General features: G+C 34.3%; 3 protein-coding genes across 3 annotated transcripts; 2 read left to right on the forward strand and 1 right to left on the reverse strand.

Moving 5' to 3' along the window:
• Window positions 1–133: 133 nt before the first annotated feature.
• Window positions 134–2,143, reverse strand: LOC108972209 (ubiquitin carboxyl-terminal hydrolase 14). The gene is made up of 7 exons (XM_018938731.1): window positions 2,026–2,143; window positions 1,784–1,959; window positions 1,613–1,717; window positions 1,171–1,556; window positions 929–1,085; window positions 800–865; window positions 134–710 (listed from the first exon to the last, which is right to left on the reverse strand). Exons 1-7 carry the CDS (start codon window positions 2,039–2,041, stop codon window positions 174–176), a joined length of 1,443 nt encoding a protein of 480 aa, XP_018794276.1. The 5' UTR covers window positions 2,042–2,143; the 3' UTR covers window positions 134–173.
• Window positions 2,144–3,131: 988 nt separating this feature from the next.
• Window positions 3,132–4,011, forward strand: LOC108972198. The gene is made up of 2 exons (XM_018938716.1): window positions 3,132–3,400; window positions 3,465–4,011. Exons 1-2 carry the CDS (start codon window positions 3,235–3,237, stop codon window positions 3,962–3,964), a joined length of 666 nt encoding a protein of 221 aa, XP_018794261.1. The 5' UTR covers window positions 3,132–3,234; the 3' UTR covers window positions 3,965–4,011.
• A 3,585-nt stretch (window positions 4,012–7,596) lies between these two features.
• Window positions 7,597–20,784, forward strand: LOC108972196 (heart- and neural crest derivatives-expressed protein 2). The gene is made up of 5 exons (XM_018938712.1): window positions 7,597–7,829; window positions 10,175–10,318; window positions 13,571–13,770; window positions 16,052–16,207; window positions 20,568–20,784. The coding sequence occupies exons 1-5, from the start codon at window positions 7,724–7,726 to the stop codon at window positions 20,646–20,648; spliced, it is 687 nt and encodes a 228-aa protein (XP_018794257.1). The 5' UTR covers window positions 7,597–7,723; the 3' UTR covers window positions 20,649–20,784.
• Window positions 20,785–20,997: the final 213 nt, after the last annotated feature.

Consider the following 20,997-nt stretch of genomic DNA (forward strand, 5'->3'; position numbering starts at 1 on the left):
ATACACAAGTTTTTCAAAGCTTTAACTGCCGATCTAAGTTTTTGTGCACTCTATTTATAACAGATTTTAATCAGATAAAAATGGTTAATTCATCTTTGAAATTATGCGTACTTGTTTAATGAAAAATCGGCAGTCGAGAGTCTCACATGTATATTTTTATTTATTATTTAATTTCATTGTTTCTTTAGCAACTTTGGTCCATACAAAAGTACATAGGCACAATGCCAATCTCCACCTCCCGACAGGCGTAGTATATCATCAGTAGTTACAGAAGTAACCACATCATCATCAAATTTAAACCAGATATCACCGGAGTGTTTTACCCAAGCTACATAATGACCAGAAGAACTTGAACGTCCTTTATGTGTTAATACAGCATGAAGAGTATAATATCCCGAATTATTGCTGCCTGGATCATCTTCGAACCAATAGTTTTCGGTTTCTACATTTTTTTCCACTTCAGTTGCAGTACTTTTATCTTCAGCGATAGCTTTAATATTGCCTTCCAAATTTTTGTCTTCAGCTGCTTTAAACTTAGCTCTCATAGGGGATAACTTATTTTGCAGTTCCGGGGTACATAATTCAAATGCATCAAATTCGATTGGAAATTTTATGTCTTTTAAAACTTTCGCGTTAATACCCTCCTTTCCTTTGTATTGAAAACGAACAAATTGTATTGTTAAATACGCTGGTAGGCGACTGATAAGAGACTGAAAAATGCAATATTTTATAATTTTTAAAGTTTTTGAAGAAAAAATATTATAAGTTACTAAGGATTTCTTTCTTGTTTTCTACATACCGTTCTAATATAATTAGCATCTCGTCCCAAAGTTTCAGATCGCTTCACCAATTGCTCCTTCATTCGCTAAACGTTGAGAATACAATTGTTTTAAATAAAATTCGGTAATATCTTTAAAATTCAATTTACCGATTTCAAACCGCTATGCATATATTTTACTTCCGGTGATATAAAACAGCTAAGTTGAAGAAATTGCTCTTTAGCTATAGTTGGCTCCTCATCTTCGGTTTCGGCACAGCTCATCTTAACTTCGAATGAACCACCAAAGTATTGTTCTATAAATGAACTGAAGAAAATTTTCAGTAATGGTAATTTTTTTGCAACTGTTTAAAAACCTGTCTTGTATATTAAAAATTATGGCTAATGCTTACTTGTACTTTTTAACGTCACTTCCTTCGATTGCTTTGTCGTTAGAAGCTGGAATTTTTTGCTGCATCATTTTCAGTAATTCTGACCAACATTCATTGGCGTCCTGCTGTCGATAGGTGCCATTCTCACCAACTTGTGAGAATTGTGGCGATGCCCGATGTAACGTTTGTAATAAAATTATTGGCGTTACTGTACTACCACGTTCCATTTGTTTAAATAAAAACTTCATAGCTGAAGCCATTGCAGTTGACATTGAAAAGGCATCTTCACTGTCCACTCGGTATTTATCAAGAGCCTCGCGTAGCTCAGGCACTGCATGTAAACATTGTACGGTTGCATTCATATAACAAGTATTTCCTAAATTCGTGAGACCAGCAGGCAATTCCATCTTAAGAAATATTTTATGTCTTTAATAATTGTAATATACTTGGTAAATTCACTTACTGCTGTTGCCATTTCGGCATCATTCATATCTTCTATAAACTTCACAGGAGTTACTGGTTCTTCGGGAACCTGTTCTTTAGATCCCAAGAGTAACACAGTTGCACCCTTTTACATATAAATTTTTTAATATTAGTAAATACTTTATCTATTTCGATTTCTATGTTTTCCTACATCTTTTAATTGAAGGTTCCATTCATTATCCTTTAAAATACCGCCTTTACACATTACTTTTTGACGATCAGGATGCACTCCAGTTAAAGCAAATAATTGAGCTTTGAATAACAATGGTTCTTCATCCGTGTTTGCTTCTATGTCCGGAAAAAGTTCACGTCCCCATTTTACTTTCACTTTTAAACATATTATGGAACAAGAGTTATTTCAGAAATGTGGTTGTTATAATTTTTACTATTTACCTTTATAGGCAGGCATTTTTACTTAAATTCTTTAAAAAAAAATTGTTCAACAATATCTTCGCTCTGTTAATAGTGGAATTAAAAAACCTAAGTCATTTGGCATATATGTGATAATCCAAAAACGTTAAGAGAAAGAAAAACAGGGCCTGTTTAGTTCATATTTCATGAAAGACTTGGGAACACAGGGGGGCCAAAAGTAAATTGGCAGTCGTGAAAAAAGACACTGTTTTAATTGTAGTTGCTAAATAAAATTAAAAGTTTAAAAGATGGGTAGTATTTGCATTGTACTCTGGAAAAATGGAGAATGATTTTTGATCTATACAAAAAAGGCAAAAATCCAACTCAGATTGCCAAAATTATGAATTATGAAAAATGGGTTTAACGCCAGAAATTTTGTTAAATGTGACTCAATTTGCTGAAAAATAAATATCCTCCTGCTTCTGCACATTATGTTGATAGAGCCATCTTTAGGAAAAAGCAAGGCTGATCCTTTTAAACCTTTTCGATAGGTACGCAAATTCACACAGTAAGTGCCATTAATTAGTGGATAGTTAGCGCCAACGATGTCAAGCAATTTACAAAAATTGAGAACACTTAAAGGTATAAACGGTGTGATTAAAAGTACTTTTGAAAAAATCTTTTTAAATTTTGAACATAACTTTTTCCTCAAGTTATGCTATTGTAAAGAAAAAATTAATTATTATATTAATAATAAATGCAGTTTTATTGCATGCTTAAAGTTTGCTATTTCTCTGTTACTTACTGTACCTCACGTTATAAGACTAGGTTTTAGTAGTGCATCTCCAGAATCGGAATATGGAACCCATTTTATTGTAGAATGCTATTCTTAAGTTTTCCTTTTGAATTTCAGCAAATGTACAAAAATTATTAAAATGAATCTTGTATTTTAATAATAATACGGCCGATAGCCCATGATGCTAGTGCTGCGTATTTTCTTAGTTTGTATAATAATTGTATTATTATGTAAGCTTTTATAAAATAAAATAAAAAAAAAATAATACTTCTACAAATGTGGAAACGATTATCACTCTGTAGTAAAAATGTTGTGTAACCATGTCATAAGCTCGACTCGATAACTCTTGTTAGTTTAACATTTCAAAGAATTGAAAGATATCGAGTTATATTTATCACTATAAGTGAAATTACATATTACTGTGAGACATTGGGGAAGATTTGTAAAAATATAACATGGAATTGCAGCAATCTCCAGAGGTCGATGATTTAGAAGAAAGGATCAAACTTAGGCGAGAGGCAAGAAGGAAAAAGATTCTTGAGAATGCCAAAAGTCGGTTAGAAAAATTAAGCATGAGACAAGGTGGAGATGGCGACAGTGATTTGGTGCGCCAACGTTCTAGTAAGCTTATTTTCATTTTGTATACAACAACTTAGTTATATTTTAATTTTCTATAAAATTTTAGATCATCAGATACACGAAACTATTGAGTACTCGGATCCAGAAGTTGAACCCGATATTCCAGAAAATTTACAAATGCCGTTTCAACATTTTCAACAATTTGAAAACACATTCAAAGGCTTTGAAAGCAGTTTAAACAAAGAAGATGTGCAAGAAAAAGAAAAACCGTTCTTAAAATATAAATTGCATGTTGTGTTAGCTGTGACAGTTGCATATATTACATCTTTAATACTAAATGAAAGTGAAGGAAAAACGTTTTTTGTGATAATACCAGTTGCCTTGGTTATTCTATCTGATCTTACAATATTTCGACAACAAAAGCAGCGTAATCCAATGATTAATATGCTAGTGATCTTTGGACTACGATCCCAAGAAATTGTACATGCAATAGATGTTGTTTCAAAACTACAAAACATTATGGCAGATTTGTCAATTTTCATTTTTTACTTTTGCTTAGCTACTTGTTTTGGTAATCAATTTGTCCACCTAGCTGATATAAAATAGATTAAAAAATAAATATCATTATTTTATTGTGTGAAACTCGCTTGAAACGATTTACATCTAATTTTTATACTCTCGCAACAAAGTTGCTAAAGAGAGTATTATAGTTTTGTTCACATAACGGTTGTTTGTAAGTCCTAAAACTAAAAGAGTTAGATATAGTGCTATATATACCAAAGTGATCAGGGTGACGAGTAGAGTTGAAATCCGGATGTCTGCCTGTCCGTCCGTCCCTGCAAGCTGTAACTTGAATAGAAATTGAGATATCATGATAAAACTTGGTACACGTATTTCTAGGCTCCATAGGAAGGTTACGTTCGAAGATGGGCAAAATCGGCCCACTGCCACGCCCACAAAATGGCGAAAACCGAAAATTTATAAAGTGTCATAACTGAGCCATAAATGAAGACATTAAGTGAAATTTGACGCAAAGGATCGCATTAGAGAGGGGCATATTTGGGCGTAATTTTTTGGGAATAGTGGGCGTGGCCCCGACCCCTACTAAGTTTTTTGTACATATCTCATAAACTACTATAGATATGTCAACCAAAGTCTACAGAGCCGTTTTCTTCAGGAATTTCCATATACAGTTCAAAAATGGAAGAAATCGGATAATAACCACGCCCACCTCCCATACAAAGGTTATGTTGAAAATCACTAAAAGTGCGTTAAGCGACTAACAAAAAACGTCAGAAACACTAAATTTTACGGAAGAAATGGCAATGGAAATGGCTACACCCAGGCTTTTTTTAAATTTAAAATGGGCGTGGCGTCGCCCACTTATGGGCCATAAACAATATCTCAGGAATTACTCGACCGATTTCAATGAAATTCGGTATATAATATTTTCTTAACACCCTGATGACATGTAAGAAATATGGGTGAAATCGGTTCACAACCACGCCTTCTTCCAATATAACGCCTGGCACGTATTCAGGGAGGGGGCCCGAGGGGCCCCGGCCCCCCCCCCCGAAATTTTGAAATTGAATGGTTCATACATTGAAAAAAAAAAAGACTAGAGCGTGTAGTCGAACACGCGTAAGGAACGAAGTTCATAAGGCATTTAACGCTCAGATTTAACGGGACACAATTTCTCGGCTAGCCCCGTCGCAACACSCGCGATAAAGAACTTCGTTCCAAAAATCGATTCTACACCTTAATATAAAAATCCAAAAATTGTTTCCCGACAGAAAAACCGTGCTAATCCGCAAACTTCATCAAGTGAAGCTTACTTCAGAGTCGCAATAATTATTCCAAGCATCGACGCATTAGTACAGAATTTGACGAAAAGATTTCTCGAAAATGAATCTGTACTACCAAGCTTTCAACTGCTTCTTCCAGGATTTGCTGCAGTAAGTAAATCGGATGAGTTGGACAAGTTAGCACCATACTTCGAAGATNTTTTTCAGTTAGGTCCCGCAGCGAAATCCCTATCTCCTCCAAGTCCGCCGTAAGGAACTTAGTTTCAATAATTCTTCGCTAAAATAAAAGTTAAATACTACATTCTGACCATTATAACAAAAACTCAAACCATTAACCAACCTTTTAGCCCTTTGAGCCCAAAAATATGCAACAATTCAACTCCCAATAAACGTACTTAGTGCCAGCACAAATCTCACCCAAAACTAATTTGCATACACAATTATGTTTCATGCCTAATTATTTCGCACAAAATCACAYGCACAAAAGAAATAATATACACACTTCAGCAAATTCGAGAAACTGCAGATGATTTTTTCGGAGAAATTTTTCGATCCGCATCGCAGTATGCCAAAGAACTTTTTGACACTGAACTTCGAGCTCCAAGAATTGTTTCCCGACAGAAAAACCGTGCTAATCCGCAAACTTCATCAAGTGAAGTTTACTTCAGAGTCGCAATATTTATTCCATGCATCGACGCATTAGTACAGAATTTGACGGAAAGATTTCTCGAAAATTAATCTGTACTACCAAGCTTTCAACTGCTTCTTCCAGGATTTGCTGCAGTAAGTAAATCGGATGASTTGGACAAGTTAGCACCATACTTCGAAGATGAGATGTCATCGTCCGCGGTGAAAGCAGAATACAGGTTGGGTGTGCAAAAATATCGTCGGTCGACTGTTCAACCGAAGTTTTGAAACTGTTGGAGTATTGTGACGGAACGTATTTTCGAGCTATGAAACTGAATAAAAACTCTACCCCGAAGTGTAATGGCTCATGATAGGTCACCGTCTAATTGCACCGGTTATCCTTCTTCAACATGACAACGCGCCCATTCCTACTGCAAAAGTCATCACAGAACATTTACAAAATGAAAATATGAGTGTATTGTAATGGTCTTTTCAAAGCCCTAACTTGTCACCAATTGAAAATGCTTGGACAATCCTTAAGATACTTATAACTGAAGAGAAACGCCATAACCTGATTTATGAAGAACTGCATCTATAACATTTGGAATAATTTTCCAAAAAATTAGTGTTTGAAGCTTGCCAACTCCATGCAACAACATGCAATTTACTGTATGTGTGTATGTTTTCCTTTTATAAAAGCAATGAACTTCTCTTTTGTTTTAAAATTACTTTAATTAGATGCTTTGAAATATGGTATCAATAAAAAAAAATATTTCGTTTAAAAAATATTAAATTTAAAATATTATTCACTTTGCTTATTTATATTTCACTTTGATAACTTACTTTTTCTACCTACTGTATATATTATAATATTTCAAATGCATGTAAATGTGGAATTTCAGTATTGAATTTGCGTTTGATACTTCATCAGCTGAGTTTATTTACCAAGAGATAACAAGATTCATTCTTAACCCAAAAAAATTGGCACATGAGAGCACAAATTTAGAGTGTAGAAAGCTGAGAGGGCTGCTTTCTAACAGAAAAATTTTTGTTAGCAGAAATTAACTGCTGCCATGTGAAGAAACAGCTCTTGAAGACATATGTACATATAAACAACCGATATACATGCATATGACACATTTATTTTGATTTTGTTCATTGTAATATTAGTTTCGAATTGTGGAAATAATAATCTTATTGATAAAAAAAAAAATTGGTATTTTATTATTAATTTTTGCTAGTTTTTTGTTTCTTTACTTTTTAGTTGTTTTGTTCTTTATGGGAGTAACTTGTGACTTTCGCATTCTTCTTCTTCCTGATAACTAACAGCTACTAGCATTTCAAAATCAAACCTATTTTTCGTTTTTGTTAAAATATGCAAATGCGAACATTAAACAATTGAAACATGGAATATTATAAAATAAGAATTATAATGATGTAATCAGTGAAGTAAATGCCGAAACGTTTTACAAAATTTTTCATTTTAAAATCTTCAACAGCACTTAAATATTACACCTTTTAATAACAGACTATTCAAATACAAAAATTTCATAATTTGTGAACTACTTACAAACATCGCAGCAACGTCACTAGGCGAAGTAAGAAATTAACAATACACACTCATTCGCACCTTAAATGAAATATACCAATAAGTCTCTTAAAATCAACCAATCAATTTCAGCTGCAGCCATAGCAGAGCTCTGATTGGCTGCTTGTGGAATTATATTCCAAACAGTATTTACAGCACAATTCCCTTACCGTGCCGTTAGAAGTCAATTGTTTTTGCATTCGTTTAAGAGTGTTTGAACACAAAGGTCGAAAAATAAGCGCAAAGATGGACTTTTAAAACAAACAAAAATATAGTAAAAATTGATTTTGCAAAATTTTACTAAAAATATAAATAAAACTTGTGTTAAGTGAAAATAAATAAATAATGGCGCGTTACGATTCACAAATATGTCGGGATTCACCAAATTGTTACAATAACGAGAATCTATATTTTAACGATCTGCGGCTTAACGATGTTTCAATTATTGAACGTACGTGGTGTCATAATGGTTAATTAAGATGTAGGGTTATTTTTTTATAATTGCATTTGAAATATACATAAATATCTACAATTAATAATTATTGTTATTGATAATTTATTTACTATATACATACAATAGGTATGTAAAGTTGTATGTATACAATGCAAATTTGAAAAAACGATATGAGTGAAGTGAAAGTGTTTAAACTTTTGAAGGACTGCGCAAAAAATATTAAACAATTATTCAACAGATATCCGTATAAGTCCTACAAATAATTTTGTTTGCTTATTTGTGTATATTTGCATGGTTGCTTTAATAAAAATAACAAGAAAAAACCACACAAAGACTTATTTTTGATAGGTCAGCTCGTATGATAGTACATAAGTATATGCTATAATGGTCGATCTGACCAATATATTTCGTGATTGTAGTATTGCAAAACTTCAGATCGATATCTCAAAAACTAAACGCTTACATACTGACGGAGCCGACTAAGCTAATCATGTAGACGATTTTCGATGTTTTGTTCTGGGTGTTATAAATTTCACGGCAAAATTGTATATCCTATTCAAGCAAAAAAAAATTGATTAATGTGTTTTGTTGACTAGTTAAAACATGATTCTTCTTCTGGAAATACGAAATAAATTATTATTCAATTGACGAAATTATAACACGGATGATTCATTGCATATGATATTATATATTAAATATATAAAATATTTAAACTCTTCAGTTACCTAAATTAAAATAAACTAAAATAAATCGCGCACAGTTCTGCTTTGACTAAATTGATTTAGTTCAACTTTCCGGAACCCGAAACGGTTCTTCAACTTGCTAAACATCTCTTAAATTCATTGGTTATGAAATGCTTTAGCATTGAAGCTTCATATCGACATACATATGCATGCTATAAAAATATAGTTCCTGTATAGAATAATTTTTATACTCTCGCAACAAAGTTGCTAAAGAGAGTATTATAGTTTTGTTCACATAACGGTTGTTTGTCCTAAAACTAAAAGAGTTAGATATAGGGTTATATATACCAAAGTAATCAGGGTGACAGAATTTTTTTAAAAATTGAAAATGGGCGTGGCGTCGCCTACTTATGGACCAAAAACCATATCTCAGGAACTACTCGATCGATTTCAATGAAATTCGGTCCATAATATTTTCTTACCACCTTGATGACATGCACGAAATATGGGTTAAATCGGTTCACGACCACGCCTTCTTCCAATCTAACGCTATTTTGAATTCCATCTGATGCCTTCTCTGTATAATATATCCATTAGGAACCACGTATTGGCTGATATAAGCAGTATAAAGTCAAGCAGAAGTTCGAAAATCTTTATATTAGGTATAAGGGGGCTAAGGGGAGTATTGAGCCGATTCACCGCAGAAAGGATTATGAATTGAAAAAATATATATGTATATATAATTCACACATTGACCGATATTTTCGGTAAAAAGTTAACTATAAGCACTGGATCTACATATTCAGTACCAAGAGGCTTGAACAGTTTTGGTTCCATTTAGGCAATTTTTAGTCATAAGTTGAAATACCTCAAAATATTATTCATGCAAAGTTTTATCTCGTAATAATGTCAAAAAAGTCTTGCGGTATTTTTATTGAGTGTTCAATTGTTCATAAAATTCTTTTTGATGACTCATGCCCAGCTCTTGACCGGTCTCTTTCGACCAGTTCGGCGATTTTATCGCAATTTTCGACGACAGGCCTTCCGTAGCGTGGCGGATTTTCGACCACCTCTACACCAGAACGAAAACGTTGAAACCATCGTTGTGCGGTGGAAATAGAAACTGTATCGGGTCCATAAACTGCACAAATTTTATTAGCGGCTTGAGATGCATTTTTGCCTTTATCGTAGTAGTACTGTAAAATATGCCGTATTTTCTCGTTCTTTTTCTCCATGTTTGCGACGCTATAACTCACGAACGACTTAAAAGAAGCGACAATTAATCAAACACGTGTTAAAACTAGAACTACGCGCTCTCAGCGCCAACTAGCGAAAATACCGCAAGACTTTTTTGACAAACTAATATTAATTACGTCTTGATTTATATAGTTGCTAGGAAGTGAAAGAATTAAATAGACGTTAAAATTGTGTGATATGAGTAATACGCCCATTTTCGTTACATAGGAATGTGATCGGAATGTCAGGAAATAATTTGGTCGAAAAAGGTCGGGCGGGTCTCAAGATATGTGATTTCATTGTCTTTGGCGTAATTAGTTACTTATTTATACGGCTTTTGATAGTTTTTCCAGTACCGTTATATGAGGAGTGTGCGGGGTTATATTGGACTTTTATACTTATTCGTTATTGTAATGCTTTTAGAACAATGGAGTGCTTCATATTGCTCTGACTCGAGTAACAATCCAGGCTGCTATATAACAAACGCTTGTTCGGGAGCAAATTTAACTTCCAACTCATTTTATCGGTCGTCACAATGTTGTTCTGAATCATCACCCAAATTTGATGGTAAGAAATAACTTAAGTTAGCTTATAGTTAATTTAAAATATAATATATGTATTTAATATATCGTAGATACGTGTTGAATTAAGTTTTTTAAGCATGCTCAATTTTATAAATAGGAAAATTAAAACAGTTGTATATTCAAATTAGATCTTTTTCTTCTTTACTGGCAAAAACTCCACTCTCGAGGTTATTAGCCGAGTTAACAAAAGCGTGCCAGTCATTTCTTCTTTTCATTATTTGGTGCCAAATCGTCTAGTGCAGTTCTTCTCCACCTGATCTCTCCAACAGAGTGGAGCTCATCCTCTTCCACCGGCGAGTTCTGATTCGAAAACCTTCTAAACTTTAGTGTTCTCTTCCATCCGGTCTTCCACCACAGCCCTGTCTCTTGATTCGCTGAACTACATATGTCAATGTCGCCATACAGTTCCTACAGTTCATAGTTCCACCGACCGCTTTACTCGCTCGTAAAGGACCATAAATCTTCCGCAGAACCTTTATGCCGAACACTCCTAAGGCCGACTCATCAGATGATGTCATAGACCATGCCTCCACACCATAAAGCAGGACTTTATTACTGAATTGCCACCTCAGTCATCCTGTATCACCTGTATCACCTGTGGGCAAAAGTTATTTTACTTTGGATTTCGAGGCTGACATTGTTTTTGGTGTTAATACCGGTTCCAAGATAGACGTAATTATCTACGATTTCAAAGTTATAACTGTCAACAGTGAAGTCAAGTCGCGAATGCGGCCTACACTACCAGCTATATTGTTTTCTACAGCAATAGATTGATTCTCCTTGCTGAAGCCATGCTTGGTGCCGAGCGGCTCGGAGAGGTCCTTTCCAATCCTGAAGGACAACCGTATTAGCTTGGCGGGGATACCAAATTCAGTCATAGCGACATATAGGTAGTTTCTTTTCGTGCTAACGAAGGCAGCTTTAAAATCGACGAGAGATAGTGTGTGTCGATCTTCCTTTTATGGCTATTTTGCTAAATTTGGTAGATAGCAGATTTTCCAGGTCTAGAGCCACACTGATAAGATCCAATCAGTTTGTTGACGATGGGGTTCAGTCTTTCACACACTACGCTTTATAAGACCTTAAAAGCGATATTAAGAAGGCTTATCCCATGGTAGCGCAGATTTTGGGGTTATCCTTTTTGTTAAATTGGTGAAATCGCACCTCAACCACGTCTACTTACTTATTACACAATTTAAAGTTCATTTGAATCTCACACTTTCCAGTGTTCAATTCAAGAAATATTTATCGGGATAAAAAAACTGTTCAATCCCCAATGGTAAGACTTTGGTCATAATTTTAAAACTTTTAATTTATTCTTCAAAACCTATGTGGTCCCCTCAAAATTATCCCCCTTGGCACCAATGTACATGTGCTAACGTTTTTTCCAATCCTTGAAATAGTTGTTAAAGTCAATTTGGGAATAGCCTTCATTGCGCGTAGTGATTCACTTTTAATGTCTTCAATTGACTCAAAACGATCTGGCTGAATAGCCAGAAGTCACACGAAGCAAAATCGGGCGAATAAGGTGGTTGCGGCACGATATTGGTTCAAAGTTTGGCGAAATAATCACGAAGAATCAATGACCTTTAATCGTCCGTTTCTGGGTAATAAACCTAGATCCAAAACTCATCGTCAGTAATAATACGTTTCATGAGATCCTAGTAGTCGGAAAGCCTTGTTTCCCAGATGTTAACCTGACGCTATTTTTGACAAAATTGAGTGATTTTGGAACCAATCATACTTTTACTTTTCTTAGGAATAAATGATGTTTCAAAATGGCTTTCATTGATCCTTCCGGTATTCCAACGATGCTAGTAAGATCTCTGACTATTAATCGTCGCTTCTCAAGCTCCTATTCCTTTATTTGAATGTGGTTCGTCGTCGCCGAGTTCTTTGCATAATTGGCACTAATGAAAAACCCCTTGCACGCGCAAACAATTATCACCGTAGGGATTTTCCAATATTCTAAAAGTTTCGGCTCCAGAAATTTGATTCCACGCACAAAATTTAACGGAAATTTTTTGTCGCATAATTTCATTCACCTTAAAAATCGCCGTATACACTTTATGTAATTCAGAAACACAAGCGTATACTTAACTGTAAACATTATTTTTATGCGACTTTTGATATAGATGTCGCTGACAGTCTAGCGAACCTAGAAAAAACAATACTACGACGAATGGGTTTTCGCGCGAAATTTAAATTAAAAAGTCTTACTATATGTATAAATGTATACATAAAATTGCTTGGATTCCGATCCTCTGGTTGTCGTTTTGCACCTTAAGGTATTTGCTTGGCTTTGATTCTACATGTTGCAAGAGTATAAAATGTGAGGTTGCACCCGAATTTATTACTTCCTTACTTGTTTTACTTTTGATTTGAATTATATTTTTATTGTTCGAAGAATATTCCTTTCGTCTTTTTACAAATCTGACTGATTTATTATTTTTGCATATTTGTTCGTTAACTTGTTGATATTTTAAGGGTCATTTCATAATGTCATTCTCATAAAAATTTTAAACCTTACTGACAAAAAATTGGAATAGTCGATTTTCACAACCTTCTGGTGAGGACAGGAACAGGTAGTAATCACTTGGTGGCAGATCCAGAAGATGAAAAAGACACTTCTAACCAATCTCGTGGAGCTCCTGGATGTGTATGACCTAGCGCTGTGCTGATGAAACACAATTCCTCTCTATCTTAGGCTAATAGTCAAAGCCTTTTGGCAATTTCTTTCTTTGGACACTCTAGCCACAACATACATAGGTTAAAAGGGGTTTCCTTGCCGATCTCGCCAAACAAATAACGAAACCTTTCTGATCGTTAATCCTGCCTTGGCTAGCATTTGCACCGACTCACCGTGATTTGACCACGACCGTTTTCCTTTGACGTTGTCGTAAGCGACCCACTTTTTATTGAGAATAGCCATCTGCTATCTCAATCTCAAGCCAGCTAAAATAATGTTAAAGCAAAAACAAAAACAAAAAATAAAAATATATTGCGATTAGTAAATTCCCAGCACAGTTCCACAATTTAGTATGTAAATGCCCTTTAACCATATTAGTAAATAAACTTTTAGAAAATTATATTGTATTCGTGTAGCATTTGTTAATGTCTCTTGTCTCTCTATTCGTACCGGAAACTATTGACTTTACTCATTACATATAGATATTGTATACAAACTAACAATTGTTTTTCTTAACATTTGCTTTATTCCAAAATTTATTTCAAGAAACGGGAAAAGACTTTCATGAGATTTTACTCACACCCACTTCAACGAAAGAAGTTGCTGCTGTGCCTGCTGTGCGTATAATTAAGAAAAGAAATACAGCCAACAAGAAAGAACGAAGAAGAACACAAAGTATCAATAATGCTTTTACATGTTTACGAGAAAAAATTCCCAATGTACCATCAGATACGAAATTATCCAAGGTAATTATAATACATACGCATATAAGTGTACTTACTATATCTTCGAGGACCAAAAAAAAACAATGGAATTAAACTTATTGTGCAAATATGCGTATATGCGTACATACATACTTGTATGTATGTATTTAAGTGTATTCGCAATTACAACGCAGTGCATTAATACAGCTCTAGATTCGTCTTAATGTATCACTTGAAAGAGGTAAACCACTTTTGTTAATATCTACGGATATGTATGTACATACAGTACATATATACACAAACAAAAATTGTTTACCTTAAAGTAGATCTCGTTTGTATATTTCAAAGCATGAAAGTGCATAGGGAGGTTTCAATGGCGGATCCTAAATTTCCTTCTGGAGGAATGGGGGTTTTCCTTCCTATATACATACATATGTATGTTTTATATTGATTTCGAGGAGATTCTGATACCCAAAAACCCCTGTGGATCCACCACTGGCAGGTTTATAGAATATACAATCTACTTGTATTCTAAATGTTCATATGTGTGTATGTTTTAAAGTGGAAACGTTTTAAAGTGGAAACGGAAAAATGTTAGGGAACTCAACCAGTTCGTACCTATCATAGAATTCACCATTTTGGATATATGCATGTACATTTTTGCATAGCAGCAGGGCTGTTTAGTTTTCACAACAAAAACAATATTTATAATACACAAAAATGGCGCAAAATTAACCGATGTTTCTTGGCTGTAATTTTTTAAAAAAATTAGAAACTTTGAATCAGCTTGTTTTCATTTGGTCTTTAAATTTTTTTTAAATCAAGTGGAGAATATGATATCATGTAAATGGCCGCCGCCACAGTTGATTGTCAGTTTAGCCCTTTTTATGGCATTTTCCATCATTTTGGCCAGAACATCCCTCGACAGGACCTCACATTCTTGACTTCAAAAAGCCCCACTAAAAGAAGTCTGGAGCGGTGAAATCAGGTGATCTTGCTGGCCAGTGCAAATCGGAAGATTAGGCGCCCGGAAATGCATTATTCAGCGTATCGATTGTGGCACGTGCAGTGTGTGCCGTTGAACCGTCCTGTTGGAGCCACATGTTTTCCAACCCTAAATTCATCAAATTACGGCAAAAAGAACTCGTTGATCATTGCTCTGTAGCGCTCACCACTAACAGTAATCGTTTGGTCCATTTTCGAAGAAAAAGGTCCGATTACTCCTCCAACGAAAACAGCACACCATACAGTGACTTTGAGCGGGTGCAATGGCTCTTCGTGGGCTGAACGCGGATTTTCAGTGACCCAGAAACGTAAATTTTGCTTTTTTACGTACACGATAAGATGAAAATGGCCCTCATCACTCATGATTATTTTTGATGAAAAAGCATTTTCCTCTTGGTGGTGATTAAGGATGGCATGAGCGTATGTTAGACGCGATTGGCGGTCAGCAGATAACAGCTGATGCACCGTCTGGACTTTGTACGGAAACATCTTCGAAGCATATACCAAAACTTTACATCGACTGATACCCATTTGCGTGGCACGTCGTCTGGTCGATGTCGACGGCGCTGCTATGACATCCTCGGCAACAGCAGCAATATTCTCTGCAGAACGGCTAAACGTCGTAGTATCGTAGGACAATTGCAAAATTTATAGCATATTCTGATAGGAGGATTACTTTTTCGTATTATGTACAAAGTAATTTTGTAAATTTGGTAACTAACACTTGTTTCTCTTAATGTTAACTTCGGCCGCACCGAAATACTTATATGTATCATGATTTTGATAACCAACTTTGTATGGCAGCTACATGTTTTAGTGATCCAATCTAAACAATAATTTCGGTGATTGTAACATTTCCTTGGACAATAATGTGAGCAAAATTTCGGGAAGATTCGTCAAATAAAAAAAGTTTTTCATACAGAAAATAGATTTTGATCGGTCAGTTTGTAGGGCAGTTAGATGTTTTAGTGATCCGATCTCTAAAATATTTTCATCATCGGTTTCTATGACAGATAACGGAACTTGTTCTTAAGTGAAAAAAGTTGTAAGCAAAATTACTCATCGTTATCGCAGATATAACTCAGACTCAGCTCGTCGAACTGGTCATTTACATATTGGTATACTTTAGAGGGCCTCCCATGTTTGCTTCTGAATATTACAAACTTTGTGGCAAACATCATATACCCTGTTCAGAGTATAAAAAATAGTCATTGCCTGTTTAATATGGTATGATTGTTTTTTCTGCATCATATATACTCCTTAAAATCTATTAATCTAAATTATTCGTTTTAACATACATATTTATTTTTATTTTAAGATTAAAACGCTTAAATTAGCTATACTTTACATTAAGTACCTGGTTGAAGTTTTGGATGGAGATCAGGATCCGAAAACAGGATTTAGCGCTGATTTAAGGCCACTACACAGAAAAGGTTCCAGTGACAAGAGATCTTACCTAAAACATGATATAAAGGTAAGATTTATTGATAGTGTGAAAGCATAGTAAGTCAAGCTATAAAAAATTTTATGCACAATACACCGATTATAGGGTTCCTGCAATTTCTAAATACCATTCTTAGCGGATAGTTTTTGTTATCCAGCGAACATTCTTTTGAAGTCTGATAACACGAAAACGTGGCTTTGAGTGAAAATTTACATATGTATAGTTTTGTGGACTTTTCTTAGGTTTCCATTTGAAACTTTGGAAAGTCAGGTATTGACTAAAAAAAATTATAAATGATTAACTCACCCGAAAGAAAGTCTGCTGTTTATCAACCAACTATTTGAAATCACCAAACATTTTGTTCTGCTTTACACGAAAATCTTTTTTATACCTTTTGTAAAATATTAAAACTTGCGTCATTTAATCTCCAGAACCAATTATTCGCCTTCTGTGAAATTATACAAATTATGAATTCGATTCCAGGGGGGCCCTCTCATAGAAACGATTGAACAATTTTGATGAAAATAATATAAGCTCTCACTAGAGTGGTAGAATAAATCATAGTATATATATCTCTTCCAGGTTGGAAGAACTCTTCATCTCCTTATATTTATTTTAACAGTTAAGAAGACTTATTGATCACTCTCTGAAACTGTTTGTGCCCTCTGAAGGAACCAATCCCAAAAACAACCAGGTTCGTCCAAAAGAAGAGGAATTGTGTTCTACCGGCCAACGGAAGATCACACACATAGACTGTGAATGGCTAGATGCTACCTGAACTTGGTTAAGTGATTCCTATGCATCCACCTTATTCCTGACCTGGCACCAAGTGATTACTACCTGTATCTCTCTATGGCGAGCCATTTTGTTGGTGAAAAATTCGACTCAAGAGATATTTGTGAAATTGCGCTCTCCCAGTTTTTACAAATAAAATAGCAAAAAATATGGATTTTATATGCAACATTCAACACAAGGCATTTATGGTTTAGGGTATTCTTAAAAAATCGAATTTAAGTCAGTAGAACCGGCTTTATCTCGTAAAATTCTTACACGAAATTCAATAGTTTTAGTTGGGCGCGGCTTCCACACCTTATAACGGCAAATATTTTGCATAATCCTATGTGTTCGTACACAAATGAACATGTGAAACGTATGTTGTACACGTGTAATGGTGCCAAAAAGTAAATATTTATATTCATATATATATATATAAAATAAACACTTATTACAATTACGCCCCTTAAAACGGTTCTACTAATTTTTAATATCAAATAATTTAGTTAGCTTATAACAACACTTCACTAAATGTCGACAAAGGGTAGTTACTGATTTCTGGGGGAGTTATGAAGTTAATGTTTATACTATACATGGTTTGTCCATAAATTCGGCGAATGTCTGGTACATTAATTGCTGCTTCATTACAGTAAAAGCATAAATAGATAAGCCGCACACACTTGACACTTGCCCGGCTTGTTGTCAGTCAGCGGCAGATGCTGTTCCGCATTGCTGCTTCATGGGAATAAGGCGAAGTGAAAGGGGCACGTAACAAGTGCATCTGTGTTTCGTTCGAATTTGTATACATACCCACACATAAAGTTATTTTAGAATGGGTGTTGCGGTTAACTCAATTGTGCACTCCCACAAAATTAAAAACAAAAAATAAAACCAAAATAAAAAATTTATTGTTATCACTTTAATGTGTGTGTATTCGTAAATGTATATATCCGTTATTGATGATTTTTCTCGTTTGAATTGATATCTAATGCATTATTTGTATGAAGATTCCAAATTACTTTCAAGAGCTTAATGGTTTCATTTCACAATTAAAGCCCTGTATTCAAGTGCTTAGATTTCAAATACGGAAGAGAACAGCGAAGTTCATAATTAAATTAGATATTGGAATCTATGGTACATATATGTACATATGTACATAATAATAATTCCCAACGATTACCCTCCTCCCGCCCAACCGACGCGCGGGGCGCAATCCGCGAACGAGCGAAATTAGCCGAGTCATACAAGGCAAGAGAGAATCTGTTAGATCAAATGTGCTTGAATAAGAATTGAAATCGTGACATATACGGCGGAATGATTCGTTTAACTCGAAATTTGTTCTAGAAAATTTTAAAAGCAAAGGTTTAAACTGCCTGGTAGAGCGAGCGGGAATGTTAAAATTAATATCAGACAAGAGAGATGGGCTACAGACTGACGCATTGATGAGTTTTACAAGAAATATTATACCAAGCATTTCCCTACGACTAGCGAGTGTAAGGAGATTTATAAGTTTTAAACGGTTAATGTAAGGGTTAAGATTTAAACTGGAATCCCAATGCAAATGATKTAAGGCAAAAAGTAAAAATTGTTTTTGAATGGACTCTATTTTCTCAGAATGAACTAGATAACAAGGGTTCCATACCACGGAAGCATACTCTAAAATAGTCCTCACCAAAGATGTAAAAAGATTTTCGTGGTAAGCGAATCTCTAAATTCTTTAGACCAACGTTTAACAAAACTTAGAGCACCATTAGCTTTAAAAATCATGGAAGATGTGTGAAGATTATAATTGAGTTTGGGGTCCACAGTTACTCCCAAGTCAACAAAACTGCACACTTGCTCCAACCGTAAGGTTGTCCAAGAAACTAGGTTATTTAAGTCTGTTTGCAACTGACATCTTTCACTATTTGAGGTGAATGATTTAAAAAGTTTTACATCGTCAGCATATAATAAACGTTTGAAAACTTAACAACAGATGATATGTCATTAATAAATAACAAGAACAGAATTGGACCAAGATGGCTACCTTGAGGAACACCTGAAGGAACATCGATTATGTCGGAAAGAGTATCGTTAAATATGACTTGTTGAATTCTATTACTAAGATAAGAAGCAACCCATTTTAGAAATATTGGTAGAAAACCAAGGAGATCAAGTTTATTCAAAAGAATTGAGTGGTTTACTTTATCAAAGGCTTTACTAAAATCTGTGTATATAACATCAGTATTCTTATTCTCCCTAAAGCCCGTTGATACATGTGATAAACATTCAAGCAAATTAGTTATTGTGGATTTCCCTTTACGAAAACCGTGCTTAGAACAAGAAATTATTGGAGAGATCCGGAAGGTTATGTCGTCTGTTATAATTGCTTCAAAWAGTTTRGGTATTGCAGACAACTTTGCTATTCCCCTATAGTTTTCAATAGATGACCTAAATCCACTCTTATGCAAAGGCATTATAAATGACTTTTTCCATATGGATGGAAATAAGCYTTGCATAAGAGATGAATTRAATAGTTTTGTTAGGGGTTGGTATATATATTTGGCACATTTCTTAAGAAAGCACGAGGAGTGCGATTTATATATCATTAAAAATTAATTAATTTAAATGATATTATATGAATAACATAGAAAGTATCAATAATGAAATTTAATATCATACGAAACAGAATTTAAGGAAAAATGTCGATATAATACCCTTCTCAGGTGCAGTTCTAATGTACATATATCTAAGGGCCGTTTTCTCAATGTCTGGTAGCAGACATCTGTCAATTAAGTTCTGGTTAAAAAAAGGTTTTTTACCAAAATAAGTAGTCCAGGTTAGCTTTGAGAGCCGAGGTTCAGCTTGGATCCCCTCTATTGTCTCAAAATGCTTACCTTTCATCGACCTTTTCAGGCAAGGAAACAAAAGATAGTCCGTGGGGGCGATATCTGGGCTGTAGGAAGGGTTGGGATGCCGGCCTTGGTTAGGTAGTTGTTCACAAGAAATGCGATTTGAGTCGGGCGGGGGGAAATGTTTGTCCTGACCCCAACATTCTTTACTGGATGTTACAAGCTTCGTGGCAAACTTAATGTGTCTTATTCAGGGTATAAATATGCTTTATGTATGATTTATGTGATATTGAATGTAAACACTCTTAAAATATAATAATAATCTTATATAATAGGTCTTATACAATATAACCTTTTAAAAAGCTACAAGTATTATGTTAGTCTTAAAAAAATTATTAAATAATTAATTTGATACCAGGCAAATTGCAGAGATATCAAAGAAACTATTTGGATGTATAGTTCGACATTAGCTACCATCTAGGCTATACCTGGTCTGCAACTACCAACAACCTTTGCATTCCATTATGGCTCCTTTAAATTGAATATTATAAGGATTATTGATGAGGAAATTATAAGATTTAAAAAAAATAACGTTTTTAGGAAAATAGTCGTAAACAACATTAATGTAATTTTAGTTTAAAATGAAACGACGCTATAATTCACTATGCTAAGTACACCAGCCTTTGTTCTTATATATACATACATATATATTTGCATATACATACATAAATATTTACATAGTTACAAGAATAATTTGAAATTTACGTACTTATATCCATCTACAGAATATGCAACGCTCAAATAAAGGACGCACTGGTTGGCCTCAAGATGTCTGGGCTTCCGAATTAATTCCTGATCAAGAGTGAATGAACGTTTTGTGATTTCAACCGAACAATTTTATTGCTTGAAATGCTGTTTGGTGTAATTTTGTTTAATTAGATTAAGTGTGACTTAAATCATAATGTATTTATTTTATATAAATTTGGTTATTTTATTATGAATCGTAACCCCAAAAACAGTTAAAAATAAAAAAATATGCATAAACGAAAAATATTATGTTTTTATTCATAAATAGCTCGATAAAACATTAGTATTATTTGAAACAAAAAAAGTTGCACAGGTTTAATATTTCTAAGAATGTATACTGTAATGTACATATGTATGTATGTATATACTGCATGCTACGAAGAGTCGTTGAACCAATTTAGTACTCGT

The sequence above is a fragment of the Bactrocera latifrons genome, unplaced genomic scaffold, assembly GCF_001853355.1.
Source record: "Bactrocera latifrons isolate USDA-ARS-PBARC rearing strain unplaced genomic scaffold, ASM185335v1 scaffold_385, whole genome shotgun sequence".
NCBI classification, from domain to species: domain Eukaryota; kingdom Metazoa; phylum Arthropoda; class Insecta; order Diptera; family Tephritidae; genus Bactrocera; species Bactrocera latifrons.